General features: G+C 43.5%; 1 protein-coding gene across 1 annotated transcript; it reads right to left on the bottom strand.

Moving 5' to 3' along the window:
• Window positions 1–622: 622 nt before the first annotated feature.
• On the bottom strand, window positions 623–11036 carry ASB17 (ankyrin repeat and SOCS box containing 17). The gene is made up of 3 exons (XM_036753653.1): window positions 10533–11036; window positions 3709–3988; window positions 623–909 (listed from the first exon to the last, which is right to left on the bottom strand). The coding sequence occupies exons 1-3, from the start codon at window positions 10931–10933 to the stop codon at window positions 703–705; spliced, it is 888 nt and encodes a 295-aa protein (XP_036609548.1). The 5' UTR covers window positions 10934–11036; the 3' UTR covers window positions 623–702.
• Between the last annotated feature and the right edge of the window lie 9701 nt (window positions 11037–20737).

The following is a 20737-nucleotide window of genomic DNA, read 5'->3' as shown; positions in this document are numbered from 1 at the left end:
CTCCTTCTCCAGGAATCCACTTAATTCTGGGGTCTTCCGTCATTATTTATTTCATATTTATTCTGTCTGTAGCTTGTTTATATGTATTTGTTTATTCGCCTCATTAGATTGTGAGCTCCTGGAAGGCAAGGACTATCTTTTGCCTTTTTAAAAGATTCCCAGTTCTTAGCACAGTGCCTGGCACGTAGTAGCTACTTAATGAATCTTTATTGACTGTTACCTGAGAGGGCAGGAGAAGTAAAATGACAGAAGAGAGACAGACAGACAGAAACATACCTTGAGAGCAGGGGTTCTTAGCTTTTTGGGTGCCATGGGCCCTTTGGCATGGCTCTAGGGTGAGCATGGTCTGTCCAGTCCAATGTCATCGGTTGAGAGATGAGGACATGACTCCTGGGAAGGTAACACCCACAGGAAGCAAACATCAGAGATGGAATCTGGGCTTAGGTCCTCTGACACTGGACTCTGGGTTTTTCCCATGACAGAACATGACAAAAAGTATCTGACATTGATGCTCCATTATTTTATCCATTCAACAGGCTTTTATTAAGCATCTTCTGTGTTCAAAGCACTTATAAAGAAATATGAAAATTGTCAAATGAAATATTCATTGGAGTAAAAATATGAAGTTAATACAGTAGTTTATTAACTTCTGAACCATACAAAGGGTGATCATCCTTGAGGAGTTAGGGATAAAGAAGTGTATTAGCTTTCTAAATTCAGGTAGTTCTGAAGACGTACAGGAATTAGAAGTGAAAATATTCCATTGGGGAGCATATTGTTGGAGAGGAGCTGAGCTCTGATGGTCAGTCTACAAAGGTGTAAGAGCTCACACGGGTCTTTGTATCTTGTTGAAGGAATGTAATCTAACCAATTGGAAACAATTGGCCGCCTCCCCAAGCTCAGCTGTGCCTGGGAAGAAGAGAAAAAGGATTTTTACTTAAAACATTTAGATTATTCTTTATCATTCACAATACATTTGGTGAGAACTATTGGTATGCACATAATTCTGATTCAAATGCAATAAAAATACCAGCGTACATTTCTCCAGGATTCTTAACTTTGTCAAAATGCTTTCCTATCTTTTATGTAAATCTGAGTCGAAGGCAGCTATTTTAAATTCCTGTTTTGCAGATGAAAAAACCAAGGCACTAGAAATTAAAGAATTTACTCTAGATCACACAAGTGAATTAATTATAATTCCAGAACCCCAAATCTAACTCCTTTAAAAAAGCTGTAATCCTGGAAATAATTTTGTTAGGGAGATTTTAAAAATAATTTCTTAGGGATGCTCAACGAATGGAAATTTAATTAGATGTTGAGTGCTCCGAGTGTTAAATTGAAAGGGTGATCTTGTACAGCTAGAAACCAAATAAATTTATGTAATCATAAGAAAGACCAGAATGCTCCCCATTCCAGGGTTTTCTTTCCCTTCCTTTTTCTTCTCTATGGCTCAAATTAGGTATAGTGCAGTGGCTAAGGCAATCAAGATGAGCAGAGCACCAAAGCCATGTTTACTGAGAATCGAATGGCACAGACTATACACGCTACACTCTTGAGAAGTGATTATTTATTCATAAATATGTATGTATGCATATAGGAATGGGTGGGAATGGGGCTTGGGATTTCATCTGTATAGGGAACTGCCAGCTCAGGAAATTTCCTCTGCCGACGTGGGCTGTGCTTCCTCTTTACTGTACAGCCACGTGGTCTTGGGGGGCAGGGAGTTGCCTGGAGCACCGGGAGCTTCCTCTTTCAGCTCTGCCCCTCCTAAAACTAGGCTGGAAGGGACCTCAGACCTTGGAAGCCACTGAGTCCAGCCCTTTCCCTTTGCAGAGGAGCAGACCGAAGTATAGGCAAGCTAAAAGATTTGCCAGGACCATGCACACCTAGTAAGTGTCTGAAGATGGGATGTGAATCGATGTCTTCTGGCTCCCAAGACCAACCAGTGGCCCCTCAGTCTACCATGGTGTGTGTGTGTGTGTGTGTGTGTGTGTGAGAGAGAGAGACAGAGAGAGAGAGAGAAAGAGAGAGAGAGAGAGAGAGAGAGAGAGAGAGAGAGAGAGAGAGAGAGAGAGAGAGAGAGGCACACAGAGACAGAGAGACAGAGGAGGGAGGGAGGGAGGGAGAGAGACAGAGACAAAGAGTCAGAGACAGAGAGAGACAGAGACCTTCAGAGCAAGAGTTCTTAGCCCTTGTTTGTGTGTAATGGCCCCCTTTGGTGAAGCCCATGAACCCCTTCTCAGACTGATATTTGTTAATGCAGAAGAATAAAATATATAAAAGCACAAGGGAAATGAAATATATTGAAATAAAGATGTCATTTTTTTCCGTCCACATTCATGAAATTTCTGGAATTTATCCATGGATCCCTTTGAGTCTATGGACGCCAGGTTAAGACTCTAGCTGGAGAGGAAGGTGGGACTCTCCTTCATGTTGGTGATTTGTGTAGGCTGAATTTGGAGCTACCCCAATAATTCAATTTCCTCAAGCTGATCGTTGCTGCCAGTTGGTATGGATACAACTGTTTGTCACAGAAACTTGTGGTTCTGTTGAAAATGGTGGACATCGCCCAAGCCGCCTAATATAAGCCCCAGTTTATCCAAACTTAGTTTAGTTCACAGAAACAAATAAGGCAAAGTATTACTTTAGCTTCATGTTTTCTAGATCTCTAGGGTAGAGATACCCAATTTAACAAATAGTTTATTCAGAACTTATCTTTTAAAGTATTTTGGGATTATAAAATAAAGAAATTTGTTCTAAGTTACTACTGTATTGTCCAAATATAAACTTTTCTTTCTTTCCCCAGATCTGGCTTATAGAAATCTCGAGTGAAGCTTGTAATGAGTGTGCTTTTCAGAGAGATCCGTGATATGTGTATATGGTTGTATATATACATAGAAATGTGTGTGTGTGCATATGTGCATATACATATATATATAAGTACAAATATACATGTGGATGGATGGATGGATGGATAGCAAACTGATTACTGGATTCACTCAGAATTTATACAAATCAAATTTGGGGAAAGAAGCTATGGTATATAGTTATACCATCTATCTCTCTATATAGTCATATATGTATATGTATATATATGCATATACACACACATACATATATATGCATGTATGTGTGTGTGTGTGTGTCTGTGTGTGTATTTCCCCCGTTCATAGAAATCTGACCATCTGACCTCGGGGCAAGGGTAGGAAGGTGGTGGTGTTGGTCTTTAGTCAGATCAAAATCCAAGAATATTCTATAGCTTCCTTAGTGAAAGTGACTAAACCTAAAATAAGGGTATTAGTTGATTTTTGTTCTTTTGGTTCAGATTAGACATCCGACAGTTTACATAATTGCAGTTGACTTTGTGGTGTTTGTTGCTTCTTTTAAACAGACTGGTTAGATATAGGATCCGTAACGCTGACATACATCTACTTAATAACGTTAAAAAAGGAGTTGTGGACTTTGGTTTGCACATTGTCATCCGCATTTAGAAAGGAAAAAAAAAACATATGAGGCCCGGTCCTTGTTCTTAGACAGCTTAGATTTCATCCTTTTATTTGCTATTAATTTTAACAAGCATACTTATATTCTTGCAATTTAATTGCTTCTGGCTTAAGGTGAAGATGAAGACTTAGCATTCACTTCTCCTTGTTACATTTGCTGCCAACGTTAGCTGTGCATACTCAAAGAGGAGAATATTTCACTTACCTCAATTTCCCGGACTGGAATGATAGAAAGCACCCTGGAACACAGCACTAGGCACGTTTTGGCGTCTTCCCGGATGTCCACCAATTCATGATCGACCATTATCCTCACTCTGGAAGGATACAGCAGGATTGTGAGCACGATGTTGACAGGCTTTTTCTCTCTCTCGAGGATTCCGTATTGTAGGAGTATTTTTAAGATGTTTGATTGCCTGGTCTGAGCTACATAAAGCAAAGGCGTGATGCCACTCAGTGGGCTTGGGCAGTATACTGGTGTGAACGTTCTGCAAATACAAATGGAGAATACATTGGCTCTAGAAGCTTCAGAAATGCACCTAATGGCGTTATATCCAAGCAAAAATAGGGGAAGAGCAGGGGGCATTCTTCAGTATTTCGTCTGCCCAACACCTTGTCCTTGTTTGGGGCAAGAGGCAGTCTGGCCACAGTGCATCGGCTGCATTAATGGAGGCAATTATTAGGACTATGGAATTAGGGAGGAAAAATATGTGGGAACCAGGGAAGGGTCTAGTTTGCTTAACTGGTTAGTATAAGGAGGACGTAGGCTCCCTGAGGGCAAGTGGTTTGTATTTTTGTCTCTGTGTGCCCCAGCACCTAGCACACGACTGTACACATAGGCATTTAGGTAGGTGCTTAATAACTATCTGTTACTGTTATTGTTTGTTACCACTGCAGTCCTTTCCTTGCCACGATATCTCACTGAAATTTTCTGCTTCCTTCATTGATGAGACTGAATGGAACTAACCAAATAACAGGCATGTAAAAGTGTAGATTGAGAGAGTAAAAATAGTTACCTTTAAAGGATGTATATTACTAGTAATAATGCCACATTTTCCAGTTGAAAAACCCACTTTATTTGGAAACCAGATTCTAGAACTGATAGAAGAAAAAAGTGGTGAGGAGCAGAGGGCTTTGTGGTTTATTGGTTGAATTGATTTTGCCTTTAACAAAACATGTATATAACTTAAGATTAAATGGCTATTAGGAAATCTGTGGCTTTTTCTAGTTCCCCAAATTGGTCTGTCTGTCTGCCTGCCTGCCTGTTTATCTTACTGTCTGTCTGTCCATATCTATAACTCTGTTTGTCTCTGGCTGTCTTTCTGTCTATGTTGTTTATCTATATTGGTCTGCCTACCTTTTCCTAATTATGTCTATCTCTATCTATGCCTAGCTATCTGTCTGTATCTCTCTATGTCTTTACCTTTCTACGTCTATCGATTTCTGCCTACCTATGTTTATCTGTGTCTAGCTATCTGTCTATATTTCTCTATCCGGCTGCCTTACATCTATGTCTGACTGTCATGCTATCTGCCATCTATCTATCTACATACTCTGTCTACCCAAGCTGTCATTACAAGTGTGGAAGTGCCATCCATAGATAGAGTTCAGCTTCTGTCCTCTAGTTTAATGCCAGAGAAGCTTGCCCAGGAACATCCTGAGTTGAAGTGATTTGCTGTGGGTCGCTCCCTTGTAGGTGTACGAGGCAGGCCTTGGTACTGGGTGATCTTGTAGCCTCCTGCACTCTCTGCCATGTTATTGTTTATTGGCTGGCTATTCACTAGACGTCATCTTTGATTTGAGGCCAGTGATTCACCTTTAAGGGTGAAGGTCAAAGCCACTTTCATTCCCAGGTATTTGGGCAATATGGAAGTTGTTTTGGTAGGTTCAAGAAATGTTCAGCATAATGAGGCTGGTTCTATCTCTCCCAAGTGAGAAGCTGTTTTCCTCGCACTGGGTAGTTTTGTCTTCCCAGAATCAGTTGTTCACAGTTTCTTCTGGATTCTCAATGATGGCTAACCTGTCCTTGGCAAAGAGGATAACTTGTCATTTCCTGCCCCCAATGCCCTGCACAGTGGGGCAGTGTGCAGAATGGGGGAAGAGCCAGCCTCAAAGGCAGGAAGGCCTGGGTTCAAGTTATGCTTCTGACCTGGTCTGGTTGGATGAGTCTGGACCAGCCTTAGCTGCAGACAAGGTTCTGACCACACCCTGGAGATGTGGTTGCAGATGAACTCTCTGCCAGCCAGAGAATAGGATGCGATGTTTAGGATGGGTTACAGCATGTGCCACTTAGAGCCAGGCAGCTGCCTCAGCTTCCCAAGACAGTGTGAGCTGGCCCCAGCACTCCCTTGGCCAGTAAGTGGTCAGGCTGATACTTGAACTAGGTCTTGTGACTTGAAATCCATCCATCTTTCCAGCATCCATATTTTATCCCATCAAGGAATGAAGGCGGATTCTCTTTCATGGTCCTTAGCCATGGCGTTTCATTGCTCGGACTAAGGAAAGGATGCTGAGGCAGTTTGCCTTGAAAGGATCCCAAGGATTTGCCAGATCTGGACGACTCCAGGGGAAGAGAAGCCTTGTTCAGGTAGGAGAATGTGAAGGTTGACTTTGGCTTCCTGTGGTATCAGGATGTGGGGCTGGATGGTAGGAAGAACACTGAGCTCCTCTGGAATCTTGGGTCGTGGCTCCAGCTCTGCCTCCTGAGAAATCCCTGGGGCAAGTCCTAGCCTGCCAGGCCTGTGTTTCTTCATCTTCCAGAGGAGGGGCTTGAACGGAATGGGAGCATCCCTCCTCCTGACTGCTCTGCCCAGCCTGGGTCTGCAGGCTCTTCCCTCCTGTCTGGCTGGGCTTTCTGTCATTTCTGCCTCACCACCTCTGCCCGGGATCCTTGCAGGCCCTATCCTCTCCAAGCATCCACCTGGCGATGGATCCATTCCCCAGGGAGCCAACTAGCATCTCTGTGAAGATGACCCTTAACTCTGCATCTGCAAACCTTGTCTTTCTCCTGAATTTTGGTCTTGAACCAGCCACTGACTCTTCTCTGTCCTCTCTGGGTGATCTCACACGATCATCTCTCTGAAGAGATCTCCAGGCCATCTCTCCTAGATCTAAATATCTGGCCTTCACGTCCCTCCTGTCCTTCATTTCTACATCACCACCTGCATTTGGGACCACTTGAACTGCACGTCCCATAGGCATCTTACTCAAAACAATCCTTGACCTTTCTCCCCGAATGGGCCCTCTTCACTTTCCTGCCCCCCATGCTTCCAGTCATGTCCCATGTCAGGCTTCGGGGTCCTCCTCAATTGCTCACTGCCCTGATCCCCCAGAGCTGAGGACTGTTGAGTCTTGCTGACTGCCCATACAGCATCTGTCTCACAGGTACCCTGGCCTGGACAATGACTGTGGCCTCCAGGTTGGTCTCCCTGCCTCAAGACTCACTGTTTCCCTTCCAACCTCCACACAACTGTTCTCAAGCACAGGCTTGACCATGTCCCCTCCCTTCTCAGAAGCCCCCTTGGCTCCTTCTTTCTGCCAGGAAAAAAAGACAAACTCCTCTGTTTGACAGTGAAGATCCTTAACCATTGTGCCCTGTCCTCTCTGGGTCTCACGCTGTGACGCAGCCTAATCACATGTTTGCAGTTTCTGAACGCACTGTCCATCGCTTGCCTCTGCCTTTGCATGGGCAGTCACCTGAATCTGAGCTCAGAGGCCCCCTTCCTCAAATGAGTTCTGCAGCCTTCATTCTCCCACTCAAATCACCTTCTGTTTATTTGCTTAAATTCTGTATTCACTTGTCTGTGAAGAAAATAAGCTTCTGGAGGGCAAGGACTGGCCTACTCCTGGTACCTGGCACAGGGGTGCTCTGGAGATGCTTAGCCAAAATCCTTTTTGAATGATTGATTATTTGTGTGTGCAAATATGTGTGTATGTGCACGCGCACGTGTGCATGTGTGTGTGTGTGTGTGTGTGTGTGTGTGTACATATAGGGATTTTTAATTTTTTTGCCTACACGTGGTTTTCCCTCAAGTAGAATGAGCCTTTTTCCACTTCCTCTCACACCCAGTGGCCTGCTGCCTGTGTACACATTAGTTTCCCCAGATAGAACAGAAGCAGTTTGAAGGCAAAGACTCTATTTGCCTAGCGTAGTCCCTGACACATAGTAGGTACCTGATAAGTGCTTGCTGTATTAAACTGAATGGATATTGTTCTTGTAAAAAAATCCTCTGTGTGTTTATACTGTGGAAGCAGATTAAAAACTTCCTTTTCAGTTTTTCAAAAAACATTAGGAGATCTCCTTCCACTCTAAAAGCCCCGTGCTGATGCTTTTCCTAGGGAATTGGTTCTAGAGACCAAGAATACCTCAGCAGGGATGGGCGGGATGGGACTCGGAGCTACTCTCTTCCTGACTTTTCTGGAAGCTTTTCTTGCCACCAGGAGGGTGTTAGATCATGAACTGAGTGCATTTCTAATAATTAAGTCAGAAGCATTTGATAAGTGACCATCATGTGCTGGGTGAGCCCCGTTCCAGAGCTTACAGGAGGGAGATAGCTGTACTTTTGTCATTGTCGTCATTCTGTGGTGTCTGGCCGTCTGTGACCCCGTGGGGGGTTTCCTTGGCACAGATACTGGAGCGGCTTTGCCATTTCCTTCTCCAGATCATTTTGCAGACGCAGAAGCTGAGGCAGACAGGGTCAAGTGACTGCCCAGGGTCGCACAGCTAGAAGTGACTGAGGCTGGGTTTGAACTCAGGTCCTCCTAACTTGCGGCCAGCCGCTCTCTTCATTCACCACCCAGATGCCCAATAACATGTACACGGAGGGGAAAGTACCAAACTCAGATGCGGTTAATACCAAAGAAGGTGCGGAGGAACATCTGGGGCAATGAAGAAGGGGTTTGACGAGAGCCTTGGAGGGAGCTGGGACTGAGGATGGAGGAGAAGCGTCACAGGAGACTGAGCGCTGGGAGCGAAGTCCCCACGAGTGGCAGCGGGGCTTCCTGCAGAAGCTTTCCCTGTGGGACTTTCACCCCCAAATCCTGCTCTGTGGCAGCCACAGTCACACAGAGTCAAAGGGTCCCTGCCGCAACCGCAGACCCGCAGACGTGGGATGAGCTCAGGTTAAAGTCCCCCCTTCACGAAGGATTCTTCCTTTGCTCCCCTCCCCACTGTTCCCATATAAACACTGGGATAATTAACTGTTGGCACAAGGTGAGCTAATTTTGATTTACCGTAATTTGTTTTTTTCAAATACAAAGATTAATCAAATGCCACTTTGGTGCAGATTAAACTTTGAAAACTCATTTTAAACCCTGGTTTTAGCTTGGTTTCAGTATCTTTTATTTAAAGTGGCTTCTAATAGTGACTTCTGAATTAGCTTTGAAGCCATGACAGCATAACAGGTTAACATTTGTAAGGATACATATGTGTCATCTGATCTGTCAAAAACCTGAAGATAACTATAAGCAAAATATTTTCACCAGCAAGACCTTCATTCTTTTCTTTGTAAAACGTCTTAACGCTTCCTTAAGAGCTAGTAAAATGACTAATATTAATCTTGGGGAAGATGACAGCTTGTCCATCACACACATACACACACACAAAGGCCCATGTTGATATTAAAATTGTAGGAAATTGATGCTAAGAAAAAAACTGAATATTGTAGTATGTTCTAGACACAAATCTGCTAGAAATAATTTTATTGAGTTGAACATTAATTCAATACTCAAACCTTTTCTAGCAGAGAAAAGGGAATGGGGAGAAAGAAAGAGAGGGAGGTGCAGTGCTGGAGGAAGAAGAGAAGCAGTGCTCCCCCCAAGCCCTCATATATGCCTCTGCCCTACATAATCAGAGGCCATAGTTAAAGGGATCTTGGACAGTAAAGTACAATTTGGGGTTAACATTGAACAAGAGGCCATACTCAGTGCCTTCCTTGACCACTCTTCGAAAATTCCCAAGCACTCTGTAAATGTCACTTATCAATAGCAGCAGCATTTGTATTGCTACAGACTTGGGGGTAGAGAGTTTGACTGAGACCATCCCTTCCTTCCTTTTCTCCCTCCTTCCTTCTTTCCTTCCTTCCTTCCTTCCTTCCTTCCTTCCTTCCTTCCTTCCTTCCTTCCTTCCTTCCTTCTTTCCTTCCTTCCTTCCTCCCTCTCTCTTTGTACTTTTAAGGAATGGTTTTCTTTGTTTTCAAAAGCATTGCTCATTAATTATCATTGTATAAACCATGACTTTGCTAACTTTCTTCAAAGTGCAAGATGCCTAGAAATTTAGGAGATGTCAAAGTGACTAATTCATACTTGCCAGGAAACCATTGAGTTTGGTAAACATAAATTTTTGGTACTTCTATTCAAGCACTAGACAAGCTCATCTGGTGGTGATGCTGTTCTGTCTCTGCATCCCCAGTGCCTGCCAATAGTGCTGGTCAGAAAGTAGGTGCTTTATAAATGATACCTGAATGGATGTGAATCAGATGTTAGCACTTAATCTTTTTAATCCCCTGAAAAATAAATTTATATGGCTGAGCATCCACAGAAAATGTTGTTTGCAGAAATTGAGACGATAGCACCTGAGAAAAGCATGACTTTTTCTGAGTCTAGATAAACACATTTGAGAGGTCTTTAATTGTTGCAGTTTGCAGACAGTAAGTGTACAACTGTATATGACCTAGATGCCTCCTCCTAAGTGAAACCTTCCCTGATTTCTTCAGTACCTTGTATTTATTTTGTTTACCATCCTACATGTATATACATGTTGTCTCCCCCAATAGAATATAAGTTCTTTGAGGAATGAGACTTTTATTTTTATCTTTGCATCCCTAGCATCTGGCAAGGACCTGGCACATAGTAGGTACTTATTCAATACCTGCTTTTGATTGATTACTCTATTGACATGGAACAGAACTCGTAGCCTTGCAGTGGGAAAAGGGAAAGCCTCTCTTCTCAGGAGCATCTGTCTCAACCGTGATAGAGTTTGCATTTTAAGGGAAGGAATTGTTTCTTAGCCATAGGGAGTGGGTGAGTGGTTACCTCCAGATGAGGGCCAGGTTGCAGCTTCTGTCTTGAACGTAGTCCTTGGTCTTCTTCAGAAGCAGCTCCACAAAGTCAGGGTTACCTTTTCTTGCGAAGACCCAATACAGAATAGTATTCACACATATTTCAGTAAATTCAAGATTAAAATTCAGCTCAAAACGATATCCGGATTTTTCCACAAACGTGATATAATCTGTGAGTAGCAAATCAAACCCTTCCAAGTCGACATACCTCAGAATTTTTGCCAGAGTCCTGTAAATCCTGGGCTCGTAGCAGTGGTAGCCCCACTGGCCCAAAAACTGCAAGGAGGGCCTTTTCACTATCCGATCTATGAGGTTGCAGAATATATTGCTTCTTGGACAAGAAGTCTTACGACATAACTTAGATGATTTACTCATCGCTCCTTCAAAGGCAGCAGTGCAGGACTGAAATCGCAGTGGGTCATAGTGTAATCCTTCTGTCACATGTTCCAATGATGTGGCAGGCTTCGTACCACAAGTCTGAAATGCCAGGGCTGGCAGCAGCCGCTGAAATGGTCTGGGATGCGGCCATGCAGGGAAGGCTGACCTCACAATGGGGGACATTTGACATCAGCACAGGGGAAATTTGGGATATTGTTATGTGTCCTAGTGACACATTTAGGAGAGAAGAGCAGAGAAGCGATGTCCAGTACATGAAAGCTAAAGTCTGATCATTTTAACAGGAAAGTATCCAAGGCCACATATTTACTAGGGTCTTAAACAGCACACTTTAAACAAAAGTCTCATCATAAGAGAAAAGACTCACAACCTTTTTCACCAAGGGCTTTTAATTTGAGCACTGGAGTGGTGCTCACTTAAGATTTCAGGGGTAGAAATAGAAAGTCCCAGGTTGTACTTTTTATTTCTTGCTCATTTTTGCCTTTCTCCTGAAATGGGTCCACAAAGAGGCAAAAACTGTCCTCCCTCTCTCTCCTTCTCTCCCTCTCTCTCTCCCTCTTTCTTACTTTCTTCTCCATCCCTCCCCTTCCCTTCTCTCTCCCTCCTTCCTTTCCTCTCTCTTGCTTCATCTGTCTCTCCCTCCTCTCCCCCTCTCTCTCCCTCTTTCCCTTTCTCTCTTTCCATCTCGCTCTCCTCTCCTTCCCTCTTTCTTACTTTCTTCTCTTTCCCTCTCCCTTCCCTTCTCTCTCCCTCCTTCCTTTCCTCTCTCTTCCTTCATCTGTTTCTCCCACCGTCTCTCCCCCTCTCTCCCTCTTTCCCGTTCTCTCCTTCCATCTCTCTCTCTTTCCCTCGCTCTCTCCCTCCCTTTTCCTTGCCTCTCTTTTACTATAGAATTATATCCAGAAACACTGCAGTGAATTGAATTTGAATATGTATGCCTTAGATTTCTTGGGAGCTTCAGTGTCAGTTTGGACTTGGAATGTGGAGACCCGGGTTCAGATCCTGACATTTCACCCTCTGTGGCCAAGTCACTTGATCTCTCAGATCCTCAGTTTCCTCGTCTGTAAAGTGGGCATAGTCATGCTTGTCCTTCCTTGCTTACTGGAAGAAGGTGCTTTGTTAACCTTAAAGAGCTTTGCCACTCTCAGTATGTACTATGGCATGTGGCCATTTCTCTCTGGGTTTGCTCCATTATTAGGCAGAGGATGCATAATTGGGGGGTTTCAACTTTGCTTCTCAAGACGGGGTTCATGGCAGAGTGGAACAAGGTCATCAGAAGGCCTGATCTGTGTGTGCAGACACTTCCACCTCCATGAGCCAAGTGATTGTGGGTGAGTCATGTAACTTTTTCTGACCCCGTTTCCCCATCTGAAAAATGGATGTCATTAATACCTGCACTGCTGTCTTGGCAAGACTGTGGTAGGCAAAGGCAGGCTGGCTAGTCTGTGTAAGGTCAGCAGAAGTGGGCAGCCTTAGAGTGTCCATTGGCGCCAGTCTGTGGGCTGCTTTTATTTGTGCCTACTCGTATTTGTCCAAGTTATCAGGTGCTCACAACATCACGTATGGTGACTCCAGATCATTCCATAGGCTTTGGAGAACTTGGAATAGTTTTCTTTTCCTGTCACTTGGAGAAGATGTCAGGTAAATGGGGTTCCACTTTGCTGTACTAAGATGGACCGTAGCTGAGAGTCGACATTCATTTTTTTCAGCCACTCCATGGATTCTGCATTAGTTTCTGATAAACATAGCCAGGTCTCAATTAGTGACAATAAGGAATTCTCTGAAGTGACTGCATTATTTGAACTCATACTGAACCACTTACCATATTTATAAAATGACAACTTTGACTAGTGCAAATTTCAAAAATGTGACTTCAGGGGATCCATTATTTGTCCTCATTGGAACTTATGGTAGAGAAAGCCCTTTCCTCCTTTTTTTGGTTCTTCTTCCCTTTTCCCTTCAAAGGTAACATACAGATAACATATAACTAGTTCCAAGATCAGATCCTTGAAAGAGCCGAGTGGGTACAAAATGGTGCTTGTTGTGTTGTTTGGAGAATCTTTTCCATCCTGTTACATGTTTATGCGGCATCATTAAAGCCTCGGGATCTCTGCAGGGCATCTCTCTAAGATGCGCCCTGTCTACTCCTGTCTCTTGAATGGCAGTCAGAGCTGCATGAAGATGGAAGCGGACAGTTGTGTTTCAGAAAGAATTCAATGTTAATCCTTCAGGGTACTTAGAGATGATGAATCGTCACTGCCCTTTTTGGGATGGGTGGGGAAAAGGAAAAGAGTTTTGCAGGTAGATTCATCTGTAATGATCTCAGACTCGCCATTTTGAAATAATTGTCAGCAGCATGTGCAGCCTCTGTAGCTTCTGACTCACATGTTTATTTGAACCTCCACAAAGAAGTAATTAGATGTTTAATAGGACTGCAAATATATTCAATAGCTTTATGAAAATACCCGAAACTACTGAAGGACCTTGATAATTCATGCTAATGATGGAGATACCCATGGTTCATTACAGAATTTTATAAACTAACAAGTAAGCAAATAAGAAAGCATCAGAAGCCAATTAAAAACTGTATTATCAAATGAATTTTCTCCATTTGTTTTGACAAGCGTAATTTCAATTTAATTCATTTTGATAATCCCTCCTAGTGTCCTGACAAAAGTACCATGATGCATTATGCATAAGAAATAAGGTCTTAATAATGAGGACTAGACACAGAACTCTTCTGCAGAAAAGTGAGAGATGAAGGAGTTGAATTACAGCTCGGCAAACCGAGGAGGGTGAAGCTTCAACCACTGCCATACTCATTCCACCAAGCAGCTGAGAACAGGAGGAGCTTATTCACCTGCATCGCCGGGCTCCTCCCAGTGTTTGTGGTGTTAACCCCATGGGTAAAGCCTAGAGGCCCCTTCCCAGAATAGTGGGTTTGAGTGCATGAAAGACATAGGGAGTACAAAGGAGACCAGTCATGTTGAAATAGTTATCAATATTTTTCCCAAAGGTTCAGGGACCCTGAGTTAAGAACCCTTGAGCTAAGTCAACACAATGCAAATGGCAGCATCGTCATTGGTCCTGTTGAGGATAGAGTTAGGGTGCTAACTAGCTATGTGACTTTGGGCAGTTCACTTTTAATTAAATCTATCAAATTGATGAAGTGCCCATTATGTGCCAGGTACATAGGATTCAAAGATAAAAAATACCATAGTCTCCTCCCTTAATGAGCTTACGAGCTAATTGGAGGGAAATGCATAGGAACTAATGATGGCTTTGCTTTATGCTTGTTTCTTTCAAGGTTTTCCTCACCCTGGCCTTGTCAGGGGAGGCAGCATCATAGATTTTCAGCTGGACAAGACCTTAGGGACCATCTGCTCTGACCATTCCCATCTTCGTGATTGTGCTAGAGGAGGAAGCTTGGCATAGACTGACACCCATCCTCAGTTTGGGGAGAGCAGATTGAAGCACTTCTGTGGGAGCATAGATGGGCTAAATTTCTATAGAGAAAGTCAGTCCAGAGGGAGGAGGAGGCCCTCAAAAGTGAAATTTTAAAAACCTTCAGAGAAAAAATTTCTATGAGGAAGACAATGGGGAATTTATTTTTTAATTTAATCTTTTTTTTGGTTATAGTTTAAATTCTGAACTGTCTCCCTCCCTCCCCACCCTACACTAGAGAAGGCCACCATTTGATGTGTGTGTGTGTGTGTGTGTGTGTGTGTGTGTGTGTGTGTGTGTGTGTATGTAAAACCATACTATGCATACTTCTGTTTATCAGGTCTTTTTCTGGAGGTGGACAGCGTCTTCCTTCACAGGTCCTTTGTGGTTGATTTGAACATTTATAATACTCAGAATAACTTAGTCATTCACAGTTGTTCTTAGAACAACATTGCTGTTACTGGAGGAGCTGTTTAAAGTGACCACTGTGGCACAGGGAACTCAGCTTCCAGCTTAGGTGAGAGTAAGTCTTATATTGTGTGTTTTTAGTCTTCTAAACTACATTATAAGACTTCTTGTCCAAAATGTACAGTCACAGAACTTGAGAATTGCAATCTAATCTAACCCCTAAACAAAGGATCTCAACTATGACATTCACAAGGTGGCGTCCCAGATGTTTGAAGGCCTTTGAGGAGAGGACATCCCATTCCTCTTCCGGATTTTCCTCACGTTGGCTCTGCTGACTTCCTTAAAACTACCACCCAGAAATTGTGGTTCAAATAGCAACAGAACATATCTAGTTCGATCTCTGACAGTCGTCAGAAACTTGAACTTTTGTCTTCTCTGGGCAGATGTACCCAGATCCGTCAACCCTCCCATGTCATAATCTCACAGCCCTTCACCATGCTGGCTGTTTGCCTCCAGACACTCTCTGGCTTATCAAAGTTCTTAAACCATGACACCCAAACATGGCACCCAGAGGTCATGAGAGGTTCACATCTCCCTATTCCTGGTAGCTCTACCCCTTCTAGGCAGCCCAAGAATAATAGGCTAATTCCATCTAGGTGTTTTATTTGTTTTTCAGTCATGTCTGACTCTCTGTGACCCCATTTGAGGTTTTCTTAGCAGAGATACTGGAGTAGTTTGCCATTTCCTTCTCCAGCTCATTTCCAGATGAGGAAACTGAGGCAAACACAATGAAGTGACTTCTCTAGGGCCACATGGCTAGTAAGCATCTGGGGCCAGATTTGAGCTGAAGAGAATGAATCTTCTTGATTCCAGGCCCAGCACTCTATTTACTGCACCATCGAGCTGCCCTGTGGCTAAGCCTAATCACACTCGTTCAATATGAGATATTTGCAGTGATGAGACCCAGGATTTGAGAAGCTGGATCATCTGTATCTTGACATCCTTGCTGTTAATGAAACTGGAAGAATTGCCTGAGAGTGGGAGCAGGAAAGAAATAATCAGAAGAGGGTGGGACCAAAATAAATGATGGAGTGGGTGGGTAGCAAGGGACTGGTCCAGACTGCCTCCTCAATGTCAAGAGACCCCTGCTGGGGGTTTACAAGAAGACCTGGACAAAACTGACAAGCTGAGACACAATGGCTGGGTGTTGCAAGGAGTGATGGATGAGATCCCAGACCCAGCCAAGTCTGGGCAAAGCCCCCCAAAACGAAGACTTGGACAAGCTGCTCCACCTGGCATTGCTGAGTGGTTCCATGAAGGAGCCGTTAGGAATCATATTATGGGCTGCAGTTAGCTGCGCAGGACCACGTTGCACATTCTCCCCCAAGGCCAAGCAGCCTAGGGCTCCCAGAACAGTTCGTGGACTTCTCTGAAGGGAAGTCTAAGCCATCCTAGGTTTCTAGTCTTGAGTGCACTGGGAGGGCCTTGGGCTTCAGGGAACTTAGGACTTGTAAGTGCTGGTCAAAATGCTTCCCCTGGGATGAGACAAAGGTACTGCTGGGCTGGGGTCTCATCACTCCCTTTTTCTGGCTCTGCTTTTCATATCTCAGAACTATGGCAAAGTATGGCTCTCTAAGAGCCAGAGGCATCGAGGGTCCTCACTGACTCTGTGCTGACATCGTGGGACCCTCAAAAGTGAGTCCTGATCACCCGGCTACTTCCCATACACTGGGGGGAGAAGGGCCAGCAAGTTCCCTCCTCCTCCCCCATTCCCATGTTCAGAGGCAGCTGCTAAGGTGAAAATCCTTCTCCCTCTCCGATTTTCTCCTTGAACAATGTGGAAGCGAAGCCTCCCATGGTCCCCTTTTATAACTGTTAAGAAAACATTTAAAAATGATTCTGCTCTGAAGCCTTTGGGGAAGCCCTTATCAGTCTTTATCATCCTGAAGGAGTGCCCTGCCCCCTCTCCCCAATAAGCCTGGGAAAGATTCCTCCTTTGAAGTAATTAGACTGGTGGATAGAAAAGTGCTAAAGTATTGGATTGAATCTAATTAGATGAAATTCAATAGGAATAAATTGATGTAAAGTCTCACACATGAGTTAAAAAATCAGGGTGGATGGGGGACGCACGGCTGTTTGTCTGAACAGAGTCTGTAGGGAAGGGGCTTAATAGACTTTAAACTCAATATGGGTCAGCAAGGCGATGAGGCCGCACAAAGGCTAATGCAACATTAGTCTGCAGTAAGAGAGGCTAGGCTCCAGAAATAACCGTTGTGCCTCTTCGGGCGCCCATGAAGGACATGGTAAGAAGAGAGAGTGTGGAGAGAAGGACCACTGGCAGGGAGGAGGACCATCAGAAGGGAGGAGGATTACTGGAGAGGAGAGGGTCACCGGCGGGGAGGAGGATCACTGGATGGGAGGAAGATTACTGGAGGGGAAGTGGATTACTGGAGGGAAGGAGGATTACTGGAGAGGAGAGGGCCACCATCAGGGAGGAGGACCATCAGAGGGGAGGAGGATTACTGGAGAGGAGAGGGCCACCATCAGGGAGGAGGACCATCAGAGGGGAGGAGGATTACTGGAGAGGAGAGGGCCACCAAAGGAGGAACCCTGGAGGAGAGGAGGGCCCTGACTGCATCAAGTGCCTGGGGGTGTTAAGCCTAGAGAAGAAGACCCAGGGAAGATGTGATCACTGGTCACAGGTGTTTAATGGGGTGTCACACAGAGGAGCAAAGTGACATAGCTTTTCCATCTATCTGCCGTCACTGCCCTCCATGCGCTCTCTGTGTAGCCAAAGGGTCTGTCTGCTTGCTGTCCCCCTGCAGAGCAAACCATGTCTCCCTCCATGCTCAGGTCCAGAGTGTACTGGGTGAGGTCTCTGGCTCGGGCTGATGCCCAGCAGAGGGCCTACCTTGTATGCAGCTTCACTCCCCTCCTGCCCCCACCTGCCCCAGCCAGATTGGGGTCTCTCCCTTGGATTCTTTGGGTACATGTCGTACCCTTGCCCTGCCTTGTGTCCCGTGTCCTGAATCCCAGACTATGGGCTTTTGTCCCAGACTTTTGTCTTTGTGCCTGGCACACACGCAGTAGGTGCTCAGAGGCTCCATAAATGTGTGTTGAACTGAGTACGTCAGACGTGCAGTTCTGAGTAGACGAAATTTGCAATATAGAGAAATGTGTAAGAAAGACTATATCAGGTAGACAGCTGGCAGAAAGGGGCCCACTTGGGGACGAGGTAGAGAAGGAGTCGGGGGAGTCATGGGCTGGTCCAGGTTTGAAGAGAGTTGTGGCGGGTGTGGGCACTTCCTGCTGATGTGCCAGTAAATGTCTAATAATGGGTCTGTTTAAAAAAAGCATGCATATGTATGTACATAAGGTAAGAGTTTATTGAGGTAAAGGATGTGTAGCATGTAATTTACAAATAATGATAAAACATGTGATGCCCTTTAGGGTGAATTCACCACGGCTCATGGACTTTGGGTGACTTTGCCAAACTGTTGGATGTATAACCAACCTACGGTCATAATTGAGCTATGATTTTACAAATGGACTTCCGTGCCAACCTGCTCTTTCTCCAACAAATCTATTGTTTTTAAATCGGATATGTAATCTATATTTAAACTATTTCTCACCCTCATACAAATTACATTCATTAAACTGAAACTTCTTTGGACAGCTCTTATAACAATCCTAATTTTGTTCCACTTTATTATCTATAAAGTTCCACATCATTCAAATCAATTTCAAGTTTTAAATTTTCACTTAAATGGCACCATTTTTTTAGTCAGCTATCCATGGTGAAGTCTTTTCTTCATATGCCAACAGCGTGGTTCAAATAAATTGACGTAATTAAAAATGCTTCCATCATGGTTTCTGCCCAATAAAAGACCTAAGTTTGTGTGTTGAATTATATTTTCTAAGCAACATACATTTATTCCTGGGGAAAGCATTAAATTTATTATTTTTATCAAATGGAATATCTTTAAATTTATCCAACTCAATCAAATCTTTAGCTTGAGATTTGCTTTTTTCCAATACTAATCTTTAATTTTTCCAAAGCTCTTATGATAACATTTGATTAATTTTCATTACTTTCTGAATGTAAGTTGATCTAGACTATAATACAGTCAGAAGAAATGAAAGTTCTTCAACAATGTCAGTCATTAAAGCAAGGTGTTATAAGAAATTAATTTTGGCTAATCACTTTGTCAGACCAGAATAAGAAGAATGATAAAAATAAATGCGTATGTGGTATAGACTATGTGGTCCCTTGTATTGGTAATTAAGGTGGGCTTTTAGCACTTATTCAATCAAGCGCCCTTGAAGAGTTCGGCCTTTGTTTCCTTGATTAAATTAGGAGTCCTTGGTGACCTCCTTGCCTCAAGGGAAAGCCTAGTTTACACGGATTTGAGTGACATGTTTGTGACCTCAGAGACCTTTAGACAGCGTGGGTTTAAGTCGCATTTTTGTGACAATTTTAGGTCACGTGGGTGAGTCCTATGTGTGACTCACATTTGACCTTGAACGAGATATATAAACCCAGAGGTTGGTGTTCTCCCTTGGGGGCTCTGAGCCGCTGGAGGAGTGGTGCGTGACTCTGGGTAAGCCGGTTGTTAAGAGCTCCCCGGCTCGTGAACCCAAATGTGGATGGTTTCTTGGTCACTATGAATTGTGATCTGGTTTGTTTATGTTGTGTATGTTTGTAACTCGTTTGTATTTGCTCTGAAGTTCAGGGTGCTGGATTTTTCCCCTGAACTAAGTGGATGATATTTGTAAGTTGGATTGAAATAAGACTGTTAACCCCTCAACATGACTTTCCTTAGTAAAGCAGATAAAGAACCTGTGCTGGCAGCGTCCTTGTGGTTGGGCTCGTGTTGATCTTTCACCCCCACAGCAGCTGCTGGCCAGATTGTTGAAACATCCCTACGGCAGCGGCAACTCACGAACTCTCCGCCACTTGTCTTGTGCCGGTGCTTGATCCATTTCAGTAATTTCCATTTCAAATTTTTTAAGCCACATTTTCTATCTTGGTGTGATTTTTATTAGATCCAGAGACATTTGAAATAATTGACTTGTTTTATTTCAAATATTGAATTCACCAAGTGATAATTGCGATTGATCATTTAAACAAGGCCAAATGATGTCTGAAGGAGCGTTTTAGGAACATTTCCTGAGGATTCTGTAGCTTCTGCAGACTTTCTTCCCAGCGTTGTGTCAGCACCATCACAACAAAACGCAATTCAGTTTGCTTTCCAATATTAATAGAGCCACAATTATTTAAACTATACAATAATGTATTGAAGATACACTCTGTCATGGTTGCCACTAATTCTGTGAAAGCAACAAATAATATTCCCAGTGCAGGAGCTGATTGAGCTGCGCATGCTGGAGAAATTCACTGTAGATTCCTCATCAATTTTGAAAGAGGTTTCAGTATTGCTTTCTATCATATTCTTAAATATCTCATCTTAATTTCTTTTGTGAATATTCTGCTATTCTGTGCATGTAACCAATCACTTCTGTGTCCTCCGCTTTTCTCTTATAATTCTATTGCCCCTCAATATCAGATAAAGGCCTCTCACATTTGACTAAGTAGCACTGATATTTTTATTTAGTTTATGTACTAAATTGGAAACTGAGTCATTACCCAATTCTTTGAACAAATCTCGTATTTTAGTATGGCCTTCATTTAGTAACATTGAGTTCCCTTACATAAGTTTTTTCCACAGAAAAGCTTGATTAATCGTTTTATTACTAACCACGCGTGAATACGTGGATGTGATTTTCGGCCGGTGCTCCTAAATGCTGAGCTGTGGAACTGTCCTGACATCCTAATTCACCTTCTGTAATTTCTGCTGTTCTGCTTGCTTTAATTTCAATAACCCAGAAGCAACGTGCGGTCTATTTCCTTCTTGGACAAACCTGCTGGCT

Source organism: Trichosurus vulpecula, chromosome 4, assembly GCF_011100635.1.
Source record: "Trichosurus vulpecula isolate mTriVul1 chromosome 4, mTriVul1.pri, whole genome shotgun sequence".
Lineage (NCBI taxonomy): Eukaryota > Metazoa > Chordata > Mammalia > Diprotodontia > Phalangeridae > Trichosurus > Trichosurus vulpecula.
This window is presented reverse-complemented; position numbering and strand designations above follow the sequence as displayed.